General features: G+C 43.8%; 1 protein-coding gene across 1 annotated transcript; it reads left to right on the forward strand.

Moving 5' to 3' along the window:
• Positions 1–548: 548 nt before the first annotated feature.
• On the forward strand, positions 549–21,917 carry rab3ab (RAB3A, member RAS oncogene family, b). Its single transcript, XM_088907660.1, has 5 exons — positions 549–634; positions 11,118–11,345; positions 14,959–15,077; positions 15,773–15,897; positions 16,538–21,917. Exons 2-5 carry the CDS (start codon positions 11,118–11,120, stop codon positions 16,726–16,728), a joined length of 663 nt encoding a protein of 220 aa, XP_088763786.1. The 5' UTR covers positions 549–634; the 3' UTR covers positions 16,729–21,917.
• The last annotated feature ends 2,234 nt before the right edge of the window (positions 21,918–24,151 follow it).

Raw genomic sequence — 24,151 nt, forward strand, 5'->3', positions numbered from 1 at the left:
GAAATGTATGCATATTAATTCCTAGGGTACATTATTATTATATATTATATCTATATACATAATTATACACGGTTTTTAAACTGATTACTACACATCAAAGCTCCTTTCTCCCAACAGCGAAATACCACAGCAATGCAACAGAAGAAGAGAAATCAGATTCTTGTCACAAAGAACGTCAGCATTGACGAGAAAAACAACAACATAATTGCAAGCATGCAGAAAACGCCCAATTCAGCGAGAAAAGCTGTTACGCTCCAAATATCCAGAAACGAGTCACAACAATTAACATTTTGAAATATTCTCCGTGCGGACTAGATCCTTTAGGCGACAGCACAAGAGCCGAGGCAGTTTTCGTTCTCGCCGTTTAAATTCCGAATTATTTTCTCTTACTGTTTTTTTTTTTCCCCCATGAATTATGCAGAGAACAGCCGGCCTTTCGTGAATAAGTAAAGAAGGGACAGGCCGCGCGCCTGCTGCCTGCGAGAGCGCGGCGCGCGGATTCGCGGGCGGAGGCCTCAGTCGGCCCGCCTCCGTGCTCCGCGGCTGTCAATCAAGTGACGTCCATGGTTTCTGCAGGTGAGCGGAGAACTGCGGCACTGGTGCATTCGCAGCTGCAGCGAGAAATACATCGACGGTAAGCAGTAACACGGCGTTTTTAAATATTTAGAGCTTTGCTGCTCGATCGCTGGCGAAAAGATGCGCTGTTTTCACCATTTCTGCTAGTATGGGTGCGGGATAGAGTCTCTGGTTGACACAAAAAGCACAAATAACCTTCATTTGACTTACGATGCTTAAAGAGCAATAGTCAGTGCAGAAGATGAGAATACAGAAAGCCATTTTTTGCTGGGGGCTATTACGGGCTATGCACTGTTGTCTCTTTGTAGCCTTTCAGAACCCACCGTGAAGGCTTTTAATTAGAGAATAGCTTGAAAAACGTCGATTTCGTTTGGTACCGCCACTCTCATATGTTGACAACGTTTGAAAGGGAGTACCGAAATAATACCGAATTGTAGTGGAGAGGCTGCGATGGATTAGGGACGGTGCATCGTTTCAGCCTTCACAGCCGTCCCTGGGCGCAGATTAAGGAGTATCAACTCGAGAGGACAAACCTTTCATTAAAGAGAAAAATATGAGTATTCTGTTGCCCTGCTTTAGCGAGGGAACACAACGCTGGCAAATGCACAGTAATCCATCATGTATTAGTTGATGAAATCATACTGACACACTGTATGAATAGGCAGTAGCGAGCCATTAGTACATGACACTGTACAGTGTTCCAGCAGCGCACGTAGATTTATTTACCTGTACCACCGAAGGCATTACTTGAATGAATGTGTAGGTTCCGGTGTACGGTTACATAGGCAGGCTTTTAAAGTTTAATTTTCGAGGCAGGGGCATTGCAACAGTGACGCGAAGAGCTGCCTTTCGGCGATTCAGTGAGCTCCGCTTGTCCGTCTGCGTCCTGGTCACGGCCCGTGACGACCGGCTCGGCGAGGCGTGGAACCGATCCATTGTCCGATCCCGGGGGCCGGCACAGACACGGATACAGTTACTGCGCCCGGGCGGCGAGCTGTGGATATTTAATCGTTCAGGAGGTGCGAGGCTATAGGCATCTTGACCCTGCCTGCGTTTTTTCCGGCATGCAGTTTTTCATCTTGCGCGGTGTGCACACATTCGCACCGTTACCCGACAGGGGTGCTCAGTCGTGACCATGACGGTGCGTTTTATTTATTAGTTTTGTTTTTTTCCACGATCGTCAACACCGGGAGATTTAAGTGCTTGCGAGGCCGGCCGGCCGGCCGCTTGACTGATGAAGCGGGTGCGCCAGGAGGCCGGTGTACCGCTAGGAAAATTTCAACAGCTGTTTCAGTTAGTAGTCCTGTCACTGAGCTACGAAATGTTTTTCTTTCACCATGGTAGTTGTTTTAGTTCTCATTCCGGTTTTATGTGCACAGTTAGAGCACAGATCTCTGATTTATGTGGGATTCTAATTCAGTCCACATTTGACAATGTACCGCCTTGGAACTTCAGTCTGGAAAGAGTATTTTGAGAAGCGACACCTTGATTTGGACTGGAAATCGTTAAAGCTATCTTTGTGTGTGTGTGTGACATCCAGGTGGGGCAGCACAGCGGTGCGGTGGTTAGCATTGGTGCCCGCAGATCTGGGGCCCCGAGTTCAATTTCCGGACGTGGGGTGCTGTCTGTGTGGAGTTTGTATGTTCACCCCGTGTTTGTGGGGGTTTTCTGCCAGGAGCTCTAGTTTACTCTCACAATCCAAAGACATACTAGAAGGTTAGTTGGCTTCTGGGAAAGGGCCATGGTGTGAGTGTGTGTGCCCTGCAGTGGAATGGTGTCCTGTCCACGGTGTGTGAGTGTGTGTGTCTGTGTGTGCCCTGCAGTGGAATGGTGTCCTGTCCACGGTGTGTGAGTGTGTGTGTCTGTGTGTCTGCCCTGCAGTGGACTGGTGTCCTGTCCAGGGTGTGTGTGTTTGTGTGTCTGCCATGCAGTGGGCTGGTGTCCTGTCCAGGGTGTGAGTGTGTGTGTGTCTGTGTGTGCCCTGCAGTGGACTGGTGTCCTGTCCAGGGTGTGTGAGTGTCTGTGTCTGTGTGTGCCCTGCAGTGGACTGGTGTCCTGTCCAGGGTGTGTGTGTTTGTGTGTCTGCCCTGCAGTGGGCTGGTGTCCTGTCCAGAGTGTGTGAGTGTGTGTGTCTGTGTGTGCCCTGCAGTGGACTGGTGTCCTGCCCAGGGTGTGTGAGTGTCTGTGTCTGTGTGTCTGCCCTGCAGTGGACTGGTGTCCTGTCCAGGGTGTGAGTGTCTGTGTCTGTGTGTCTGCCCTGCAGTGGACTGGTGTCCTGTCCAGGGTGTGTGAGTGTCTGTGTCTGTGTGTCTGCCCTGCAGTGGACTGGTGTCCTGTCCAGGGTGTACCTTGCCTTACCAGGATAGACTCCAACTCCCCCGTAACCCTGCATCGGATGGAGTAGTTAGAAAATGGGAGGATTCAGGCCAGTGCAGGTGGTTGATGTTATTAATACAGAGATAACAGCCTGCTGTGGATGAGAACTAGAAGGAATTTCTACAACCTCATTTGAGTGGCCACATTCTGTCCAAATAATCTGTATCAAATGCACTGGGCGTCAGTTTTTTTTAAATAAAAACTAAAATATGGATTTTGTTATGTTTAAAACCTCATAGAAATTGCCATTCAATCAGACTGGTAGTGTCTTACACAGCCTCTGGAACTGTCAACAAAATGGGTCGTCTGGAGAGCTGACAGGCCTGTTTTTAAAGAGGTCCGGGAGCAGTCTTTGCTGTGTGGTTTACAGGCATGCACGCACAGCTTGTGAAGCCTGACCGGATTCTTCATTTATAGGATCAAGCCGGACTTGGAGAGAGCTCCCTTCTCTCTCTGTAGCAACAACCCCACCATCAGCACACACTTCTTTCTCCAGCCTTGGTCAGTTTTTGACACTGTCAAGCTATGGCAATAATTCATTCCAACGCAGAAAACACTGTAGTTGTTGTTGGTTTTCATCCTGTAATCACAAATAAGGTTATACAGTCATTTTGGTTTAATACAGATATATTTCATAATCTACAAGCACTTCAATTGCCATGTAGATGGAACTTTAATTTGCTTTAGTTTGTAATGGCAGGAGGGTGGTGTGACATTAGATACTGAAAGCTGACGAGCAGACTAAACCCTTTCTTCTTATAGCAACACAACACCCTACCCTGTTTACTCCAGTGTGGTTGTACAATGGACCATAGGATTAAATGTATGCTGTTTTGACAGCGGTTAGCATTGTCGTCTTGCAGTGCTGAGGATCTGGGTTCCATTCTGGACCTGGGGTGCTGTCTGTGTGGAGTTTGCATGTTTCCTGGTGTTTGCATAGGTTTCTACTGGTAGGTTAATTGGCTTCTGGGAAGATTCGCCCTGGTGTGAGTGTGTTTGTGTGATGGACTGGTGCCCTATCCAGGCTGTACCCTCCCTTGCCAAGATAGGCTCTGGCTCCCCCGCAAACCGGAATTGATGAAGATAGAAAATGGATAGGTGGATCTTTTCATCATGTAAAAAAAGATCATGTAAATACACAACATAGGACAGAAGCTCTAGACTAAATGGAGTCCTGCCTATATTTAGGCAACGCAGTGTTTACCCTACATGGTTTTGTGTGTGGTTTTCAAAGTCGATTTTGGAAAGATTATGGAAGAGGTATCCCAGGATGTCCCAAGAATAGCCTTGTCTTTGCATATAAAATGAAAATTCTTACTGAACAGTTTTGCATCTTGATATTGGGAATGTTTTAACAATTTTGTTGCGAATTGGTTGTCTGACAACTCTTATTTGAATGTTCAGTTATGAATAAATTTGTTGCTGCTTTACTGGTTTATGCACTTTCATCTGGAATCAGTCTATTAGAAAGAGGTTGCTCTGCAAGCAGTTATCACATTGTCTAATTATTAATTGCTTACATTTATGTTTGCTTTTCATGGCAAAGGATCGCAAAGAACTTTACATACAGAAGTCGTCCCAATTCAGTGCAGCGCAGGCCCAGCCGATCAGAGAGAGAGAATAGGAAGTCGAGGAGGAAGGCCCAGAAACGAATTTAGTAAGGATAGCACAGTTAATGACCCACTCTTATGATCAGTGCTATGGAATCTTTAGTGGCCAAGAATATGGCAGTTACAGGTCTCATGTGAAGGATGACATTTCCCACAGCATGGAGACCATGGTCACCATGGTGACCTTTGTTTCCATTGTTTTGGAAAATGTCGTTCAGGGGAGAGAGCACCATCTACGGGTCTACCCATACCACTGCCTGCGCCAAGCTGGTTTTCCTTCCCAGAACTGACCACGCCCAGCCTTCTCTACCTCCCATTAGCCGACAAAGTCAGGTTACAAGATGGTAATGCGGGTGACGCAGAGAACCTACTTCACAAGCCCAGAGGAAGCAACTCCTGGACACTTGTTGATAAAGTGACCTCCTCAACAGTTAGCAAGTAAGCCAGAGGATTCAGCCGCAGGTCTGCAGGAGAATAAGATACCAGGAGGACAGGGCACTCTACTCTCAAAATGCTACATTAAAAAAAAAAACAACATTTATATATCTGACAAAAAACACACTTTTATTACAAAGACAAAAGTTAAAATGGCACCTTATAAAGAATGTTTTATTACTTTTCAGAAATTATGTTCATATACCAGACTATGCCAACAATTTACATGTTCTGTAACATTACTTCAATATGTAACTTATGTGTAATCTATTTTTGTTGGTTTAAGAAACACTAAAATATTTGTCAAAACAGGAGGCTTTATTTGGGTCTGAAAGTATAATTTTGAGTAGCCTTTCTTGGTTGAAGTGCTGTACTGATGGGCAGAGGCGCTCACCTGTTTAAGTGAAAATCCTGATAAATTGTCATCATGTTCGCTCAGGTTTCCTCTCTCAATTGACAAATCTTATCACAGATTAAGACCTCTGTGGCTCTTTTCTTGAGAGCTGGTTGCTACTTGGAATTGCATGAAGCTGTGTGCAAAAGACCGCTTTTTTACGGGAGAATGTTTTTGTGGTGCTCGGAATTTGAAGTGTTTTTCCTGCGGTGCAGTGTGAGGGATTTTCCTCCATATAAAGTTTATTAGAACTTAGTTACAACACAGTTTGGTTAAAGTATAAATAGAGTTTATGGCAGAATTGAGAGATTCAGCGAACGTACTTGGGGTGTCTGCCCGAGCTTTGAATAAGAAATGTGTGATAAGGGTGTGAAAGCTCTTCAGAAACAACACAATCGCACCAACCCAAAGATGGAGACATGTCACAGCTGAGTGCGTACCGAGCAGTAGGTGTGAACTGCTTTTAATGATGTGTTGGAAGATGTTTTTCTCTAGAGACAGAATAAAAATCTGTTCAAACCCTTGAAGGTTTGTGTGTTGGAGGTACGAAAACTGTACGACTGCTTACATAAGGTCTTTTGGTCCTCTGCTATAAACGTGCACAGAGCTAGATTGTATTTTAGGATTGTTGCCTGGTCCTGTAATTCCAGAGTTCTTTGAAAAGACACAGTTGTGTAAATTAAAAAAACACTTGACAGGATGTGAAGCAGGTTTAGCATCTTCATTAGATGGATATCATCGCTTAATTACCAGGTGATAATATTAGAATAAAACATTAAATTAGTAGTCTTTGTTTGAACAGTGTTTTCTAACTACTGTCTCATTAAGACTAGGTGTTTTGACCCAGTCATCCTGATTTCCTATTGTAAAGAGAATACTGTCTTGCACTGTATTTAAATTGCTTAGATATGGAGGGTTCTTAATGAACTGTGGAAATTATGCACTGTTTATTTTTATCTAATGATAAGAAGTCAAAAGTATAAAAACCCACCAGGCCATTAGTTTTTTTAACAGATGTAAATGGTTTTGTTTTAATATCAAGCACTCTGCGTCCCTGCCTTAGATGCTGTCACTTAACAAAAGAGTCCATGCAAATTATATGCTTTTATTTCTACATAATTAGTACCCTGGCTCTCCTTTCCTTGTCAAATCAGGTCACCAATGTATTAGCTCATGTGAACGGCTGCCTTTGGAAAATTCACTTCTGACTGCCTTCGAGGCGTTCTAAGGAGCAGCTCTTCTGCTGTCTCTAGTTGTGTGACAGGTATTTTTTTTACCTGTGACGTTTGGATGTTAATCTCATAAAAAGCTGGTTTTCAGATTTTAAAAAAATTCTCAAATTAAATAAAGTAACCTGAGATCTGTCATCTTATAATGCTACTTTACAAAGATGTGCAGATCCACTAATCTGATTCTTATACAGACTTTAGGTTCTGTGCATGTCTTTAAATGATATTGTGTATGCTTTGCAGCTAGAATTACCCAGAAGAAAAAGGGGACAGCATTATATTAATATAACATACTATTCAGAAGCAGATCTTTCCTGATTTTGCAGGTTACATTGAATTAGTAGCTGAAGAAGGCAGTGGATGACCATGTGGTTAGGGGGTGTCTGATGCCAGCGTGGCCTGGTCAAATAATAAAAGCCAGAGACAAAAAAAAAATTCTGATTGCAATTGAAATGAATTAGACACAGCCGAAGCTCCAGTTTGTGTCCAGTTTGTGTTTGCTGTTTCAGTCACTGCAGGCTGTTCTTAACTGGGACGGTGAGTGTGTGGTGGTGAGGGTGCTCTTCCAGTTATTCCGGAGTCTGTCATTTTCTGGAATTAAGCACCAATCTCTTAAAAAATGACGAAGTCTCTTATTACACCAACATCCTGCTGCAGCAATTTTGTAATGTATTGCTCAGGATTTAGGCCCAAATTGAATGAAATAAAATGCACTCAAGCTTATGCATATATCTACAATTAATGGCCAAAAAGGAAAATATGACCTTAGCTGTTGAAATTAAGTTTAATTTCTTAATGGAAAACTGTCCCTTTTATTTCTTACTGCACGTTAGTACTGCTCAGGATTTAGAACAAAATTAAAGCACTTACTGTAGGCCTATGCATATAACTGTAATTAATAGCAAAAATGAAAATGTTCCCTTAGCTGCTGAAATTGTCATTCCTTAACCAAATTTTGTGTCTCTTTTATTTCTTACTGCATGTTAAATATGTCGTTTTTTGTAACGCATCACATTTTAGATTATAAACGTGGCTTCTTGAAAACCTAAGCCACTGAATGGCTTCATATTTTTTTTTTAAAAGAGCTATTCCCCTAGCCGCAAATGGCTTAGTGAATCTGTCCTGCTGTTTCGGACAATTGATGTCCCTCGTCATCGGTGAGTCCACACCTCGTGCCAATCCCAGCACTGAAAGGTCGATAGCATTAAAAACCAACGTAGTGGTTCCCCAGAGGTAGAACTGACGGATTGTTTTTTTAAACCACACGAATGACAAACTGTAGTTTGGGCCGAGATTCCGGAGGTAGAGGTGAGTGAGAAAGCCTGGGCTGACTCAGAGCTGGCCCTCCCACAGAATGAGCGGCGGGGTTCCTGAGTCATCATCCCAGTTTGTTTTAACTCTCTAAAGGCAGGGTCAGCCGCAGGACCTAGCTAGTCATCGTCCACATCTTCATCGTGGGAATCTTGGCACGGTGCTCATGCTCTGCAGTGAAGAAAAAGAAGAAGGGCACTCTATAAGTTATTTTTTAAAGGCTGTTGGTCCTATATCCCATAAGTAGATAAGATAAGATCACTTTATTGGCCATATACCATTTCTTGCATTAGGAATTTGTCTTTTCGCATACCCCAGCTTGCTCTCCATGAGACACACAGACGGAGAGAAGCTGGGGGTCAGAGCACAGGGTCAGACATTTATACGGCGCCCCTGGAGCAGTTGGGGTGAAGGGCCTTGCTCAGGGGGCCACTGGAGTAGGATTCCTCTGCCAGCCACGGGATACGAACCGGCAACCTTCCAGCCACAGGCGCAGATCCTGAGCCACAGAGCCAACGCATAAAGTGATATACAGACGACATTATTTCTCTATAGTGGCTACAGTTTCTCTTTTTCTCCCAAATGTTTATAGGCTTTATTAGACAAGAGGGGGCTGTCCGGTCAGTTTAGCGATTGGTAGTAGCTAATTGATCCCAGGATGCTATCTGCTGTTTCCTGAAGAAAGCCAGGGTATTGGCTTTGTCAGCATGGCTGGGCAGCTCTCACAACCCTTTAGGTAAAAAAAAAAAAGTTTCCTGTTTTTAATATCTAAATATGCATTCTCCTAGGTGCCCTTGTGTCCTCAGATTTGTGTTTCACTGGCTGTGTCATGTCAGTTGTTGTGTCCTTCAAACGATGTCTGCTCTCTCCCTATCAGAAGCGCACTGTCACCCAGAATGTACTTCCTCATGGGGAATCATATTTAAAAAGTGAGGGGACAGAACTCCCATTGTGGCATCTTCACCAAACAGAAAGGAAACCACAGAAGCTATTCACAGGCACGGCTTTGCAAGATGCCTTTAAAAGTGTACTGCGCTTTGTGTCTGTGTGAGATTAGCCCTGCCCTACTGTAAATTGATTTTTCCAGCCATCTCATAACATCTTCAAACAAGGTGAAAGCCTTGTTTGCCCATATTGCAGGGAGGTCTAAAATTTCGATGCGACAAAAGGAGAGAAACTTGTTTCCATATTTAGCTCTAGTTCTCTAGTTTGGGACACAGTAAGGGACCTTGAACTTGCATTCTAATGTGAAGACTGGTCTCCATTTCAGAATTTCTCTGGAAATAACAGTCACAGCAAAAATCTATTTACATTTTTATTTGTTCACCATTAAAAGCTATCAGAAACTGGATAGCACACATTAACCCAATAACACATTTGTTAATATGGGATATATTTTGCTCTTATTTTAAATATTAGTACAGTAATGCAAGGTTAGATAGAGACTGGTTTACTCTACACCCACAGCTAGTCTGTAAAAAAGAGTCTCCTTTTAAAGCATCTGTCCTTTATTTTACTTTGTTTCATTTCTGCTCTTAAGGTGGACAGGGTTCTTAATGTGGAGGTGTTATATTCTTTCCCTAAGCAGGTTTACACCCTGTGCAAATGAAACTGTTTAACCCTTACTTTGCACAGTAAAGCACATGTGAGTGACACATGGCCTTCCTAAGCCACAGCTGGCAGGTTTGGTGCAAGACAGAGGTGTTCCTAATGGGCTTGGCTGCTCAAATTCAATTAAACACAAACCAGCACAGTGGATAATAATAATAATAATAATGATGGCTGGTCATGTTCTGAGATATTGACAAAGTAGAAAAAAATGTAAATGAGCAGTGGCTCTGTGGCTCAGGATCTGCACCTTTGGCTGGAAGGTTGCCGGTTCAAATCCCGCAGCTGGCAGAGGAATCCTACTCTGTTGGGCCCCTGAGCAAGGCCCTTAACCCCAACTGCTCCAGGGGCGCTGTACAATGGCAGACCCTGTGCTCTGACCCCCAGCTTCTCTCTCTGTCTGTGTGCCTGTGTGTCTCATGGAGAGCAAGCTGGGGTATGCGAAAAGACGAATTCCTAATGCAAGAAATTGTATAGGGCTAATAAAGTGATGTTATGTGATGTTATATGGGGTCCTGTGCAAGCGGCTTGTTTGAGACCCTATTCTTGAGGGCTATATTCCCTATGAGGGAGCCTGGAGGTCAAAGAAGCTCATCTGCCAGGGCCTTGTATAGTGCTATAATTCCTTCCATTTGTCTTTGTTTTTAAATGGGCTGCATTATTCTTTTCTGTAAACAGACCCCTGCCAATATCATTGACTTCTGGATTTTATATTTGGGAAATATGTTTCTCTGAAGAGGTGATGATTTATATAACATTCTTTCATCTTAATTGTCTTGTGTGCGAGAACTCTGACATTTGGCTTTGGGTATCACACTAAAAACATGGGTTTATCACAGAAAGTCACATGCCAAGAGGCTGAGCCCTTTCTCTCTGCTTCATGTTGCTGTTGTTAATGTCTTCTGTTATCTCTTTCTTTCCCGTTACACAACAAATAGTTCAACACATTTATTCAGTGGCTGTTAAAATCTCTTTAATTGTTCACTGAGGATCATTCTGGATCAGATTGATCAACATTGTTTTTAGTATAATTAGCAAGAGGTCATAATTCTATACATTGTTTTCATGTACTGTACAGAGGAATGACTGCAGGGCAGCAGTGTTTCACAAGATGGATGCTTAAGCTCCATTAAAAGTACCCAAAGCAGTGATGAAGAACTTCAAGATTTCTTTCTGCCTGAGCTCCTATCTATCTAAGTGAACTGATCATTAGCGTAATTGGTTAATTTAACACTTCTTAAAGGCATTGAGGCATCAGCGATTTAAATGTTAATGGTTTCAAACCTGTTGGTACACAATTCTGTATCGCTAGCCTAAAGCTGCAAATAGTAACACAACCAAGGATCTCGCAATCTTACCCACAGAATTTATTAACTGGCGAGATATTGGCAGCGAAGTCCTGTTGGATCATGACGGGATCTCGGTGAGGTTGTTCTCGATAGCAGAGAAAAATTGATGGCGTGCCTTTCCTGTTAACGCGAGGAGTAAGAATCTGATTGCTATTGCACAGCAAAGGAGGTGCTGTTAAACTCGCCCAGTGCAGCACTCTCATGCCGAACATCCCGGGCTGCCTTGCAGATGGCTTCAGCGACAGACGCGCGCTACGGGCAGAAGGAGTCCACCGACCAGAACTTCGACTACATGTTCAAGATCCTGATCATCGGGAACAGCAGCGTGGGCAAGACCTCCTTCCTCTTCCGCTACGCCGATGACTCCTTCACGCCGGCGTTCGTCAGCACGGTGGGCATCGACTTCAAGGTGAAGACCATCTACAGGAATGACAAGAGGATCAAGCTGCAGATCTGGGTAAGGGCTCATGCTCAGGGCGGGGGGGGGGGAGGGGGGTATGGAATCTGCCTCTTACCCACGAGCCCCTGCTCCTCTGAGCTCTTCAGCCGTTCATGCCCATGGGCACCTGGCTGTGCCTGCTTTGAGATAAATCTGTCTTCCTTTTAGTACTTGTGCCATCCTGTTTCCTCACTTCAGAGCAATATATATACAGTACAGTATATCCAATATATCCACAGAGCTAACTTTTTTTTTATGTTGACCTTACTGTTTTCAGCCATTTGCACGTTTTTTAAATTGTGCATGAACGTGTGCAATCGTCTGCTCCAGTTACACATTTCATAGTAATTAATCTTGTCCTGACTAAAGTGAGAAACATCTCTCCATAGTCAATATAAGAGAAATATACTGGTTAAGGCCACACGGCCACACAAACATGCCGGGGCAAACCCATTCTACAGGAATGAGTAGCTCTGAACAGCTGGTCACCAGCCCTGATCCTTGAGAAACACAGGTCTTTTACCTTTAATATATTCCACTTAATCTAATAATATATTCTTCAGCTAATTCTAGGGTGATGACCCCCAGTTAAACCAGACAAGGACTATACAGGGGAGTCTTTATGATTTTGGGTAGCGATGGTACTTTAAGTCTAACTTCTCATACTTGAAGGGTGCAATAGAAAAGTTCAGGTTCACCATCTCTCCCTTAGTATGTTTGGGGAAGAAGGCATCCGGCCTGTTTGAAAAATTCCAAAAGGGAAAAACATCTCAATCCCGTTTAATGTCATTTAAGGTGGCAGACAGCTGGAGAGTTCACCCCGTCTTTACCCATGTGCCCTTGGTTGTAGTCGTTCACAAAGAGAAGCCTTTTACCTTGCAAGGGTGTCGGGGAGACTCTGCGACCAGAAATAAGAGGTGGTTTGGGGAGAGAAATTGGAAGAGAGACAGGCCAGTTCATGTGAGAAGGAACAGATTTTGCTTTCACTGCTGGAAGTCAGCGGTCTTATTGTGGTGGAGTCGGACTTCGGAAGCAGAATTTAGAACGCTGACGCCATTGTGGAAACTGGATGCTGTTCCTGTGTGTCTTTGGAGTTAGATATTAGATGTCTCAGGTCATTTCAGAAGGTGACTTTATCCTAAAACTGGCTTGCAAGGGTGATCAGCCAGCTTCTGTTTTCTACAGCAACAGCTAAGTAGCACAAAAAGTCTTTTTTCCCGATACTGGAAAAAACATTTCCACCCCCCACCCCCTGCCCCCACCTCTGTAGAGTGCATCCTGAGATCACCAGAGCCCACATCACTAGGGAATTTAGACCTGCCAAATTTTAATAACACTCCCAGCCTTCACAAAAGGTAAAGCATCACTTTGGCTTCTCTTGGTTTAAATGTCAATGTAAATTTGAAATCTTAACATGTTGTTCCCATTCACCAGTTACTACGTTTCTGTTCATTGTATTACTCACCATTTACCCTTGTATTCAGTTGTCATATGCAGTAAGAATGGTTCAGTATGAGAACAGTGGTGCACTACTTTAGCACTGCGGAACCACAATGCAATTCTGTATCCAAATATGTTATATCTAGTATCTAATGTCTTACAAAGCAGCTGTATGCTGGGAAATGGTCTTTTTCTCCTCAGCATCATAACTGATGCCCAGTTATGGAATTAGGCCAACAATGTATTATTTAGTATTTCTTATTAAAAGCCACTATGCAATGATTTGTGAAGGTCTCAAGGCATTAATATGAAGATTGTCGATTTGTCAAATGAATAATTTAGAACTAACCTTAATGATAACAATAGTGGGGACTTGATTCCAAGTGGAGCAGCCCATGAATATCTTATTTCAAGTGAAAAAGTTCAAAGATACAGCCATCTCTGGTTAAAAACACTGAACATTACTGGCATAGCCACAGCCTAAATACTGCAGTACTGGTGCTGTTCTAGTTTCCTTTTCTCTACAAAAGGGTTAATAAAACATTTTGAGTTGTTCATCTTTAGTTAGCCTAGAAACTGCGTAATACTGAATCAAAGAGCGTGAAATGTGCATGTTGAGGAGGTACACGCAGGAGCTGTTTGCTGTGGCCTGGGGAGCCCACTGATTGCAAGCACATCAGCAGGCAAGGAGCCTTCTCTGTTGCCAGCCTTTTCCAGACCACAGGCCTCTGGAGGAGGCTGGCTGTGCAGGCAGACGGCCAATCCAATCGATGGCAGGCTGGGCACACCAATTGGTTATCCACCCCCTCCCCTCCCCCACTGCCCTCGTATTCAAGAGCTCATGCAGCCCAGAAAGAAAATCCTGCAGCTTCCATTTATTCTACAGTGTCCTTTATTACGTCATAAATGCAAACCGTTTGAGCAGCTCTCCGTGCACAGAGCCCAGCTGTGCTGAAATGGGTGCCAGCACACAGAGATGCACTAAAGCTCTGTGTGTACATACAGTACCATAAGGTGTGTGACTTGTAAATATTTACTTACAAACGCACACGCAAAAGCATGCTGGCAGCTGGTTTCAGTATGTAAAGCACAAAGTATGTACACTGAAGGCACTGTGGACATTGTGTTAAATGTGTTAAAGCCAAATTGTAGCCTTGTAAGCAATATTATAAGTGTGAGACTAATATGCATACCAAGACCCAGTGAATCTCCGGTCTGTATTAAGAGGTCACATCACAGGATGCTTAATTCAGCCTTAGAAACAGAGTTCTGAAAACACTTAAAGGACTTCCTGATTGTGTCAGAGTAGTCATACTTCAGTTATAGATACACTGGTGTTCAGACCTTTATTGCTTTGCACTTAAGAAATAGTCATATTAAACTGCAACAAGGTATTGTCATTACAGCCTAAAGGTACAGGAAATAAGCTTTAAAGGTCAGAGGTCAGGCCAGCAGCAGAAGATAGACGGAATCAGAGCAGAAGAACGTTTGCTTCTATACAGTATGTATAACACAGGTGTGCCTACAAACCCACTGCCGTCACAGAACAGGCTGAGCTCCAGTCCAGGCAGGTTTCCATGTGCGTGTTGGACAGTATGGTTCCTGCACGCCTGCAGACCAGGCCGTGCTGCTGCCTCAATAGAAGATGAAAAGTGCAACTCCCTGAGCATTCATTAGAGCTCGGGGTGAAACTCGATCAACCTTGGTAAAGTTCAAGTGCTGCCAGGAGGCACGAAGGGTCGGCAGTGCACAGGCCTGTAAAAGTCTGTGAACATTCTCAGTTTTATTACAGAGAGTAATAATAATAATAGCTCCTGATATAGATTCCAGCCTGGGGTGCCTTCTCTTTGAGTGTTCTCCCTGTGTTTGCCTGGGTGTCCACTGGATGCTTCAGACATGCTGGCTAGTTTTAAAAAGTGTCTTTAAATCTGTGTGAGCTTGTGCTCTGCAATGAATCAGAATCTGATCTGGATAGCTTCTCCCCATGCCCTATTCTTGCCAGACTGCTGTGACTCATAGCAGGAATAAGTAGCTTTCTGAGGATGGATGGAGTACCACACATACTGCGACTTGGCTGTTGGAATGTACATTGCAGGGATTGTAAATATGGCACTGTTCTTCATTAGGATGAGAGCCTTTCCCATCCCACTGATGTGTATTTCACTGAAGTGCGTTTCCTTATATGTTGTAGGACACTGCAGGCCAGGAGAGGTACAGGACCATCACAACTGCCTACTACAGAGGGGCAATGGGTTTCATTCTGATGTATGACATCACCAATGAGGAGTCTTTCAGCGCTGTCCAGGACTGGTACGTGTGCAGAGGGTTTATGCATATCAACTCTCCCCAACTCGAAAGAAAACTGAAAGTAAATAGTGAAGACGTAAACCTCTAGATAGATAAAAGGTTGGCAGACATTCCTATTTGTAGATTGCAAGAAAAATACAGGTTCATTCCCAGACCTGGGGTAGTGCTGTCTGTGTGGAGTTTGCATGTTCTTCCCGTGTTCTCGTGGGTTTCCTCTGGATGCTCTGGTTTCCTCCCACAGTCCAAAAAACAGGCTGGGAGGTTAGCTGGCCTCTGGGAGCAGCTGGGAAAATTGGCCCTGTTGCGAGTGTGTGGCTACCAGTCCAGGGTGTATTCTGCCTCGTGCCCTTTGCTTGCTGGGATAGGCTTCGGCTCCCCCGTGACCTCGAATTGGAAGAAGCTGTTAACAGATGGATGGATGGGTTGGAGATTTTAAGTTACTTAAGAAATGCAATAGTTAAAGAGACCCCTCCTCAGAAAGTTCAAATTAAACCTGCTAGGTCTGTGAAGGGTTCGGTTCTTGGACCAGTTGCCCAAGAAGACAAAAACCCAACAGGTGTGGGTGTGCCCAGGACCAAGCCTGGGAACCCCTGACTTCATTATCGCATACGGGCTTTTTCCTGGCTCAGAAAAGGCTGATGGATTAGGATGTGGATTCCATTGCTGATAACGTGACTCTTGTATCACATTCTGGGCAGGTCCACACAAATCAAGACGTACTCCTGGGACAACGCTCAGGTCCTTCTGGTGGGTAATAAGTGTGACATGGAGGACGAGAGAATCGTAGCAGCGGAGAGAGGCAGACAGCTGGCTGAACACCTAGGTGAGTAACGACCCACCTCCGCTTGTCCGAGCTGGTCTGCAGCCAGACCTACTGTCCAAAGACATGGTATACCTCTTAGGCACAGAGAATGATACCTGTTGGATCCCCCTGAAAATCCAAGATCCTGGAGTGTCTAGAAGCTGTGTTGTACCTTACTGTATGGATATTCCCCTTAGTCTGAAAACGGCATTTCCTTACTGTTCCTGTGATAAATCCTTGTATTTCAACTCCCATACAAATGTAACTATGTAACACTATGTTACAAATGAGTTGAGGCCATTCTGCCCATCTAGCACATACAGTAGTAGCTTATCCATCCGAGGATCTCCAGCTGCTTCTTGCAGGAGACCAGGGAATCTGCTTCAGGAGTCTGGCAGTGAGATTTGGTTCATATACTCACAACCCCTTTGGGTCAAGAAAAGCTTCCTTACTGCCGTCTTAAAAGCACTCTCTCCCCCATCTTATTTCTTCCCTGCGCGCTACTTTCCACCCAGCTGCTGGGAGCAAACACCCAGGAACGGCAGCAGAAGTCTAAGGCAGGGAGGTGGATGCTTGTCATCGTGCTGGGCGGGCTAAAAAAAAAACCAAAACCAAAAAGCTTCTTCGCTCCGCCCCCGCGAAACGCGTCCGTCTCTTCCAGGGTTCGAGTTCTTCGAGGCCAGCGCCAAGGACAACATCAACGTGAAGCAGACGTTCGAGCGGCTGGTGGACATCATCTGCGAGAAGATGTCAGAAAGCCTGGACACGGCCGACCCGGCCGTCACGGGAGCCAAGCAGGGCCCCCAGCTCACCGAGCAGCCGGCACCCCCTCACCAGGACTGTGCCTGCTGAAGAGCCCCCCCACCACCACCGCGAGAGCGACAGGCAGCAGGGCCGGGTATGGGAGGTCATCAAGCCCGCCCCCTCCCTCCCTCCCTCCCAGGCTGCTGTGTCCTCTGGCTTTTCGTTCTTCTCAACTGGTCTAACGATTTCCAAGCTCGATAACATCCACTTCTCTTTGCAGGGGGCAGTTTAGCCACGCGTTTTGTAGGCAGCGTCCCTATAATCAGGTGTAGAGATCTTTTTATCAACGCTAGATCTGGGGGGACGAAAAGGTCTCGTGAGTACACAAGCAGTGTGACGCAGCTGAGACAGAGCTGTCGTTTTTTTTTTCCCTACGCAACGAAATCCAGAAAACACTACCGGGCCTCCATCACTTGAGTTTAAATGGTGTAGGACGCACAAGGTGTAAGACCTCCTCTCCTTTAGATACCACATCCACCCCCTGTGATCCCAAGGATTTTCCATGTCTGTATCATGCTGTTACATTTTGTGAAGTCCTGGAACTGTAATTGTTTTTTTTTTGTAATCTTGTTTCAGTACATTCTATGAACAAATTCTATAGGAACATTTGTGTAAAACAAAAACAAAACAAGTAGGGTATCTTTTAACAGCTTTATGTTTGAGATGTGTATATACGGGGCATATAGTATATCTATAGATATAAATTTTAATAAAGTATATGAAGATACAGTACTACTAATAATTTAAGAAATCTATAAATCAGACAAGTTCTATGTTAAATCAGAGACCTAGGTTACAGATGTCTTGTTATTTTGTAGTGAAATGTAACTAAGTTTCTGCAGATACACCCAGAGGAACCTCAGATTAGTTTTACAGTGGATGTATATATCCTGTCATGTCGTAAAGTCTTAAGAGAAACTTGGTAATCTATCCTGTGGTATTTAGAAGGTTTTGTAGAACGCCAACACATCCATTTCCAGTTTGAAAAATATTCCACTCACCTCCACAAAAAATGGTGAGATCAAAACCAGCCTTTTCTAAAAGTCACTGTTTAAATTATTTTATATGTGCGGAATTTATGAGGTTGAAGCAGTACTGGTCTGGTCTTCTTAAACTTTCAGTAGTGTAAGCCACAAATAGACAGGGCTATACAAATGAGACAAAAATACTCTAAAAATCAAGAACAGTATTCAGTGAATGAAATACCAAGAGTTCAACAAAAATTCTGTTTCTGAACATATTATTATTATGAATATATATTATTTATTACTGACAGTATATTGCATGTTTTTAGCAGCTGTTATGCTTTCAGATTCCATGTTTCTTTGGTCTGAGCATGAGGTCTCAATGGATTATTACCTGAAATCTAGACTCTGGTGTTCTGTTAGTCACAGTCCAGTCTTGTTCTTGCTCACTGGCCTCCCACTGCATGATGGGTAATGCAGGCATTAGTCACTGGGTTATGGCGTAACTGAAAGGCTGATTTCCCTTCTACCTGCCAAGTGTCAACACCATTACTTATTCACTTAATAGAACAAAACTTTTAACAGCAGGGCTTTAATGCACTTTTATAAAAGGCATCACTGTCTTCTCAGAACAAAGCATGTCCAAACTTTAGAATTGTCCAAGGGCTAGCAGCTGGGCAAAAGAAAACCTAGGTTTCTCAGAACCATGGCATGGTTGAACAGGTTAGGAGCAGGGGAAGGTTGCTGGCCAGAGAGTGTGGATTAGATGAAAAGTGTTCAAAGCTGTGTTATTCCTGTTTTGCTAGAGAAGCTTTGAATACAGGACTGTGCTGATATTATCTTTGTTATTTTTGTTATTGTTATTTTGCTCTATTGAGGGAACAGCATGCCTGAAAAGAGGGGCAAACACTGTCTCATGTAATACAGATCTTGTTTAGGTTTCAAGTTGGAGACTAAAAGAGAAGTGTGTGGTGCAAATCTAGGTGGCTGTTTGCCTTTTGTAAAAGAATTATCTAAAAGCAAAAACAACTGCTCAGGCATTCTTTCAGAGGATGACCCCACCAGGTTGTCTGAGTACGACATAACCACATGTGCCAATCTGCAAGGATGTAATCCCTACTGTAGTTTCAGTCTGCAAGGGAAACTGAGATTGCGTTGATATCACTGCAGGCTTCGTGACCACTGATTTTCTCTGCAGGCAAGACTTCCTTCTGTGATCAGACATTCATAACGAAGTTTTTGGTTGTTTTTTTTTACATTGTGTTCATTTCCTTTAAAATATTGTTAAAAGCAGCTGGTATCATGTTGCATACAAAGACTGGACAGGAATCAAGTCCAGTGCTTTTTTCCTTACCCTTCTGATTCGAAACGGCTGTATTTGCATGTTCTCTTCGTCCAAACCTAAGTCATGCCTCTTGCATTGCATGTCAAACATGGTGCTCCAGTTTTCCAATGGCTTTGGGGCTCGGGCATACAAACAGAAAAGCTTTTTAACCAGCCTTGGTCCAGACTGCTAGCGAAAAAGGACACAAAAAGCAGAAGCTTTTATGATAGTGAGCTGTCATTTCGAAAAGAGTTTTTAGCACTGACCTGAAGTTGAGAGTTTCAAATCATATTAGAATTCTCCAAAGCTTAGGAGTGATAATTAAAGTCCTCATGCTGCACTAATTTGTAGGGAAGGTCACAGGGTAGTCTCGTTGAGAACAAGTTCCAACAAGATGGTAAAGAACTGAGAAAGAACAGGGTAGTCATGGAATAATTTGGGGTTTGGCCTGTTACTTCAACTCATACAGGAAGACATGCACCATTGTAGAACAGTCTCTCTGTTTTAATCAAACTGTATATGTAATAAGACTCTATTGCAATTCAGATAAAACATACTCTAGTATTTTTTTCTACATTTGTAAAAGCCTTCTTTTTTTCTTTTACTACTGATAGGCGTCTGTACACTTACCAGGCTGTCAGTAACCTCTCTCCTGTCCTGCTGCTCCTACAGTAGAGCTGAGCTGCATCTCCTCCAGCTTCTCCCTCCTCTTCTTTGTCTTCCTCTCTGTAAATAAGAATTGTAAATAAGCTTAGTCGGTGTTGCCTGTGTGAATTGTGTTGTAATGACCCGAGCTTGTGACAGGCTTTATGTTCTAAACCTGCTTGTAAACGATTGTGTCACTTAATTAAAAAGCAATATCTAATATGAAAAAAACAAGGTTGTCAACAGTAGCTCAGAGCCCGGGTGAGACAGCAAAAGTGGAAAAAAGAAAGGCAGGCGGCTCTTTGGGCACCACAGACCTACAGTGATTTAAAGAGGGATTAACAGAGAAGGATTTGGTTATGGGTAGCACGGGGGCACGGTGGTTAGCATTGCTGCCTCGCGATTCTGGAATCGTGGGTTCTGTTCCCGACCTGGGGTCCCACCTGTGTGGAGTTTGTATGTTCTCCCCCTGTTCATATAGGTTTCGGACGAGTTCTCTGGTCTCCTCCCATTGTCCAAAGACATACTGAGAGGTTAAATGGCAGTAGTAGTTCAGGTGGGGAGCTGCGTCAGCATGCATAGGCTGCAAAGGAACAAGTAATAGTTTTATTCCATGCTGAAAAAAAGAAGAAAGTTCTCTTTCTTCTTTTTTTCAGCATGGAATAAACCTATTACTTGAGGTTAAATGGCGTCAAGGATACATGTCTGTATTTCCTGCAGCTGCCATCCCACGTACCCTGTCTTGCGCTCGTAGCTTGCTAGGCTAGGCTCCGGCTCCGGCTCCCCTGTGAGCCCGATCTGAAAGAAGTCATTAGAAAAGGGGTGGGTGGATGGTTGGATTTTGTTACTACTCATTTCTGGCCTCTAATTATGTAAGGCCAGTATTTATTAACACCCAATTGCCAAAGTAATATTGGAATTTAGCCACCTAAAAAGTGGACACAAGAAAAAAAATCCCCTTAATAGCACAATGTAAACTGTTTTTCTTCAGGGGGGGAGTGCTTTCGGGATGTGAACGACTGTGAATGTTTATACCTGCTGCAGTTTAGTATGACCGATACTGTGACACACAACGACAGACCTGTTCTTGACACGTGGTCTGTAAGAATCTGCAAGAGGGACACTGGCAAAACCTATCGCAGAGCAGACCAGGAACTGAGGAACAAGCCTAGAGCCAGCTGCTTCAATTGTGACGCTTGTTCAAGTGGCCTGAGAGCAATTCAAGACGTGTGTGACTAACGGAGTTTATAACAAACGTTCAGGAGGGGTGACAACAGCCAAGTTCAATCAGCCTCCGCTGTCAATAATTCGTAATCACGCCTGACATCATTTCCTCGCCTTAAACTATAAATATTATACCTAAGCCCCCTTTTCACTCTTGCTTTTGTCTTGTGCATCCCTCCTTCACGCTGTCTCCACATTTGCAGCTGCGCGTTGGTCACTCCTCACTCTGTAGGGAGATTCCAGCCTCCTCGTCCTACAGCCAGGAGGGTAGCCTACAATGAAAGCGGGTTTAGCCAATTTTACTTCACTAAAAATCGCTCAATACACTTCTTCAATACGCTTAATTTTGGGGGGTGTTGTTATTCCTAGTGATTTTTTAGGAATTCACTATTCACTATAGGCTTTTTTTTTTGCACTACAGAGAAATCTGAACACTAGCCGAAGCCTGACTTCCTCGAGTTGTCCTTTCTTTCCACGGGATGGTTTAAGATTTGGACTTGAGCTGCTTTTGTTTTTATATCGTGTAATTGTGAGAGTTATACATGGTTAGAAACCAAAGCAAACTGAAATTCTGCGGATCCGAGACTAGGGTAGGTAAGACCAGCGCTGAAGACTAGTTAGGGCTTGTGCTGAAGCAAGGTACTGGCCTTGGAAATAGCCTAGACGAACTTATTGATTTCTTTATAGTTTACAACTTGACTGTTAAGCTACTGTTGAACAACCTTCTCATAAGAGTTCAGTTCTGTTTTCTGTGGGAAATGTGTTGTAATTGACAAAACCTGTGGCTTTTATTTTGAGTGTTGCTTGTTCTCTTGCAATTTTTCCCCCAATTATGCATCAACTCTGAAAGCACTGATAAAAAGGGATTGGTTAAATTGGTTTACATGGATTTTTTTTATTTTTCTTTATGTGGGGGGGGGGGGGGAGATATCTAAAAAAAATTAAAAAACATATCTTATCATGCAGTAGTTTACACAATGAGTGTAAGAAAAAATAAAGTGTCAAACCTCTTAGATGGTGAACATTTCCTAATCTGCTGTAAATGTTGTGGAAAGTCAATAAAAATTCCCAAACAAAAATGCTCAGCCAGAGTTGCGGTTCCTGTTACTCACCGTGCAATCTTTTTAGACACATGCTGGTTTAAGACACTTGGGGCCTGAGGACTTGGCAGCGAATGTAAGCGAGACCAGATCAATGAGAAAACAATATGATCGCCGCTCGGTGAGGAGTTGCTGGGAAATCCGACACTGCTGCTTGTACAACACCGCACCTGAGCCTTCTGAGTTGCCCTCTCGGTTTAGGGTTGGCAGGGCGCCCCAATTGCCCCTACTGAACTCCTTATCAACGCTAAGCCACAGCCACAAAGAGCCAGGGTTACGGCTCCTCTAAACATAACGCTCGCGCTCTGCCACGAGTTAAGCCTATTTATACTGATCCACAGCCTCGGCTTTTATTTATAGTCCGGTATTTCTGATGCCAGAGCTCTGGGTCAGACAAAGCCAACAGCCCATCTGCTGTGCCTCCTGAGCTGAGCCGACTGGACAGAATACAAGGCCTCCTGTCACCACCACCCCCATTCCCTCCCACCTGCCTGCCCTCCAGCTGCAATTCATTAATAAACACCTAGGCGCTGCTGGAGTTAGAGCAGTGTACAGTAGGTGCCTCGTGACAACTGCCAGGCTGTCCCAGTAGACAACAATAAAAATGAACCCCCCCCCCAGAGAACACTCTGGAAATGAATTCTTAATCAAATTACATAACTTGCGTCGCCCACCTATAGAATTGAATGCAATGTCATTAAGTGATGCAAAGGTGCTCTTTTGAAAGGGGAGGGGGACGTCACCTGTATTTGTGATGCACTGGGATGAAAGGTCAGGGAAGAAGGTCCCTCCTCTCCATTCACGCTCCTGATCTCACTTCCTCTCCCTTTATAAACATGGGTCCTTGCTTCCCAGCATCCACTGCCCTGCAGCCGTCCCGCCCCCACCAGCTCTTTCACCACAGGGAAGATGGGGGCAGGGTTAACTATACCAGGTTGATGCTACTTTGCCAAGCGGTTGTCATGCCAAAGAATGCTGTAATCCTTTTCCATAACTAAGCTGACACACTAAGTTGTGGTGCATCTAATCTCCCGAACAAAAGGCAAAAGAAACCCAGCCATGTAACAACAGTGCAGCTTTCAGCACTGCTTTTAAAACAGCTAAATAAATACCACCCTTCAACCACACCCAGCACCTAGATCATTATATTGGCTGTGCTACGCAAACTATTCATGAGGATGTACTGTAGTACAGCAAAGGCTGGGTCAACCAGGGCTGAGACCATGACTTTCCATCCTCACGTCTACCTCCTCATTCCTGCCAAAAAATTATAGACTGTAAAAAAAAAAAGGCGGCATCCTTCGGATGAGATGTAAAACTGAATCCCGCTGTTCATGAACAATTCCAGGCCATGTCTCGAAAAAGAGCAGTTGTGGTACCCCGGTGCCCGCAATGTCTTAGACCACTTACCAAGATGGCCTTTTAACTTGGTTGCCCCTGGGCAGGAGTAACTGGAGAATGTTTTCAGACTTGTTTCTGTACTAATGGGTATAACAAGGTGCAAGGCTCAGTACCGGCTTTATTTTACCATTTCTTATCTTGCCTATGTACTGTATGCTTGCACCAGTATTGACTCCAACTGAATAATTCCAAACAATCACCTGCCACTTCCATGTTTAGAACAGGCCTAAAAGCAGTATTAAGGAGGCTCCGGCCTCTATTTCTATTTAACTTAATTCCAACTGTTTAAGACTTGTTAAAAAAAATTGTTACACTACAACGCTATAAACAAGCCAGCCGAGTGATGGAGATGTGAAAAATCTCCCATCGCCCACCCCCTCAAACACTGCCTCACTAAACTAGTGTGCAGAGCTGAGCAGATTGCATCTACCCACTCCCCAGAAACATAGGTGAATTAAAGCCAAAGATTTTATATTAAATATTTCTCAGGCACTCTATTTTTACACAAGGGGGATTGAAACAGAAATAATTACAAGGGCTTAAGCAGGGATATGGACTTCTTCCAACAGAATATTTATGGCAAACAGACAATGTAGAGGGAAATGTCTTTTTTGAATAGAGAAGGTACTCATGCAAGATCCTAATTAAAATGTCAAATTAATTGGTGGTTGGGCCATGCAACCATAGAGCAAGTTACAGTTAAGGCTATATACCTGCAAACTGTTTAGCAGATTAAGAAAAGGATCATCTTCGTCTGTCCATTACAACTGATCTTCTTTGGGAGCTCTCAGCATGCAATCCAATTAAGGTCT

This window comes from Atractosteus spatula, chromosome 28 (assembly GCF_055471065.1).
Source record: "Atractosteus spatula isolate fAtrSpa1 chromosome 28, fAtrSpa1.hap1, whole genome shotgun sequence".
Lineage (NCBI taxonomy): Eukaryota > Metazoa > Chordata > Actinopteri > Semionotiformes > Lepisosteidae > Atractosteus > Atractosteus spatula.

Coding starts and splice junctions, on each gene's coding strand:
- rab3ab (XM_088907660.1), top strand. CDS start 11,118: ATGGCTTCAGCGACAGACGCGCGCTACGGGCAGAAGGAGTCCACCGAC. Junction 15,078..15,772: donor TTCAGCGCTGTCCAGGACTG/GTACGTGTGCAG, acceptor CATTCTGGGCAG/GTCCACACAAATCAAGACGT. Junction 15,898..16,537: donor ACAGCTGGCTGAACACCTAG/GTGAGTAACGAC, acceptor CGTCTCTTCCAG/GGTTCGAGTTCTTCGAGGCC.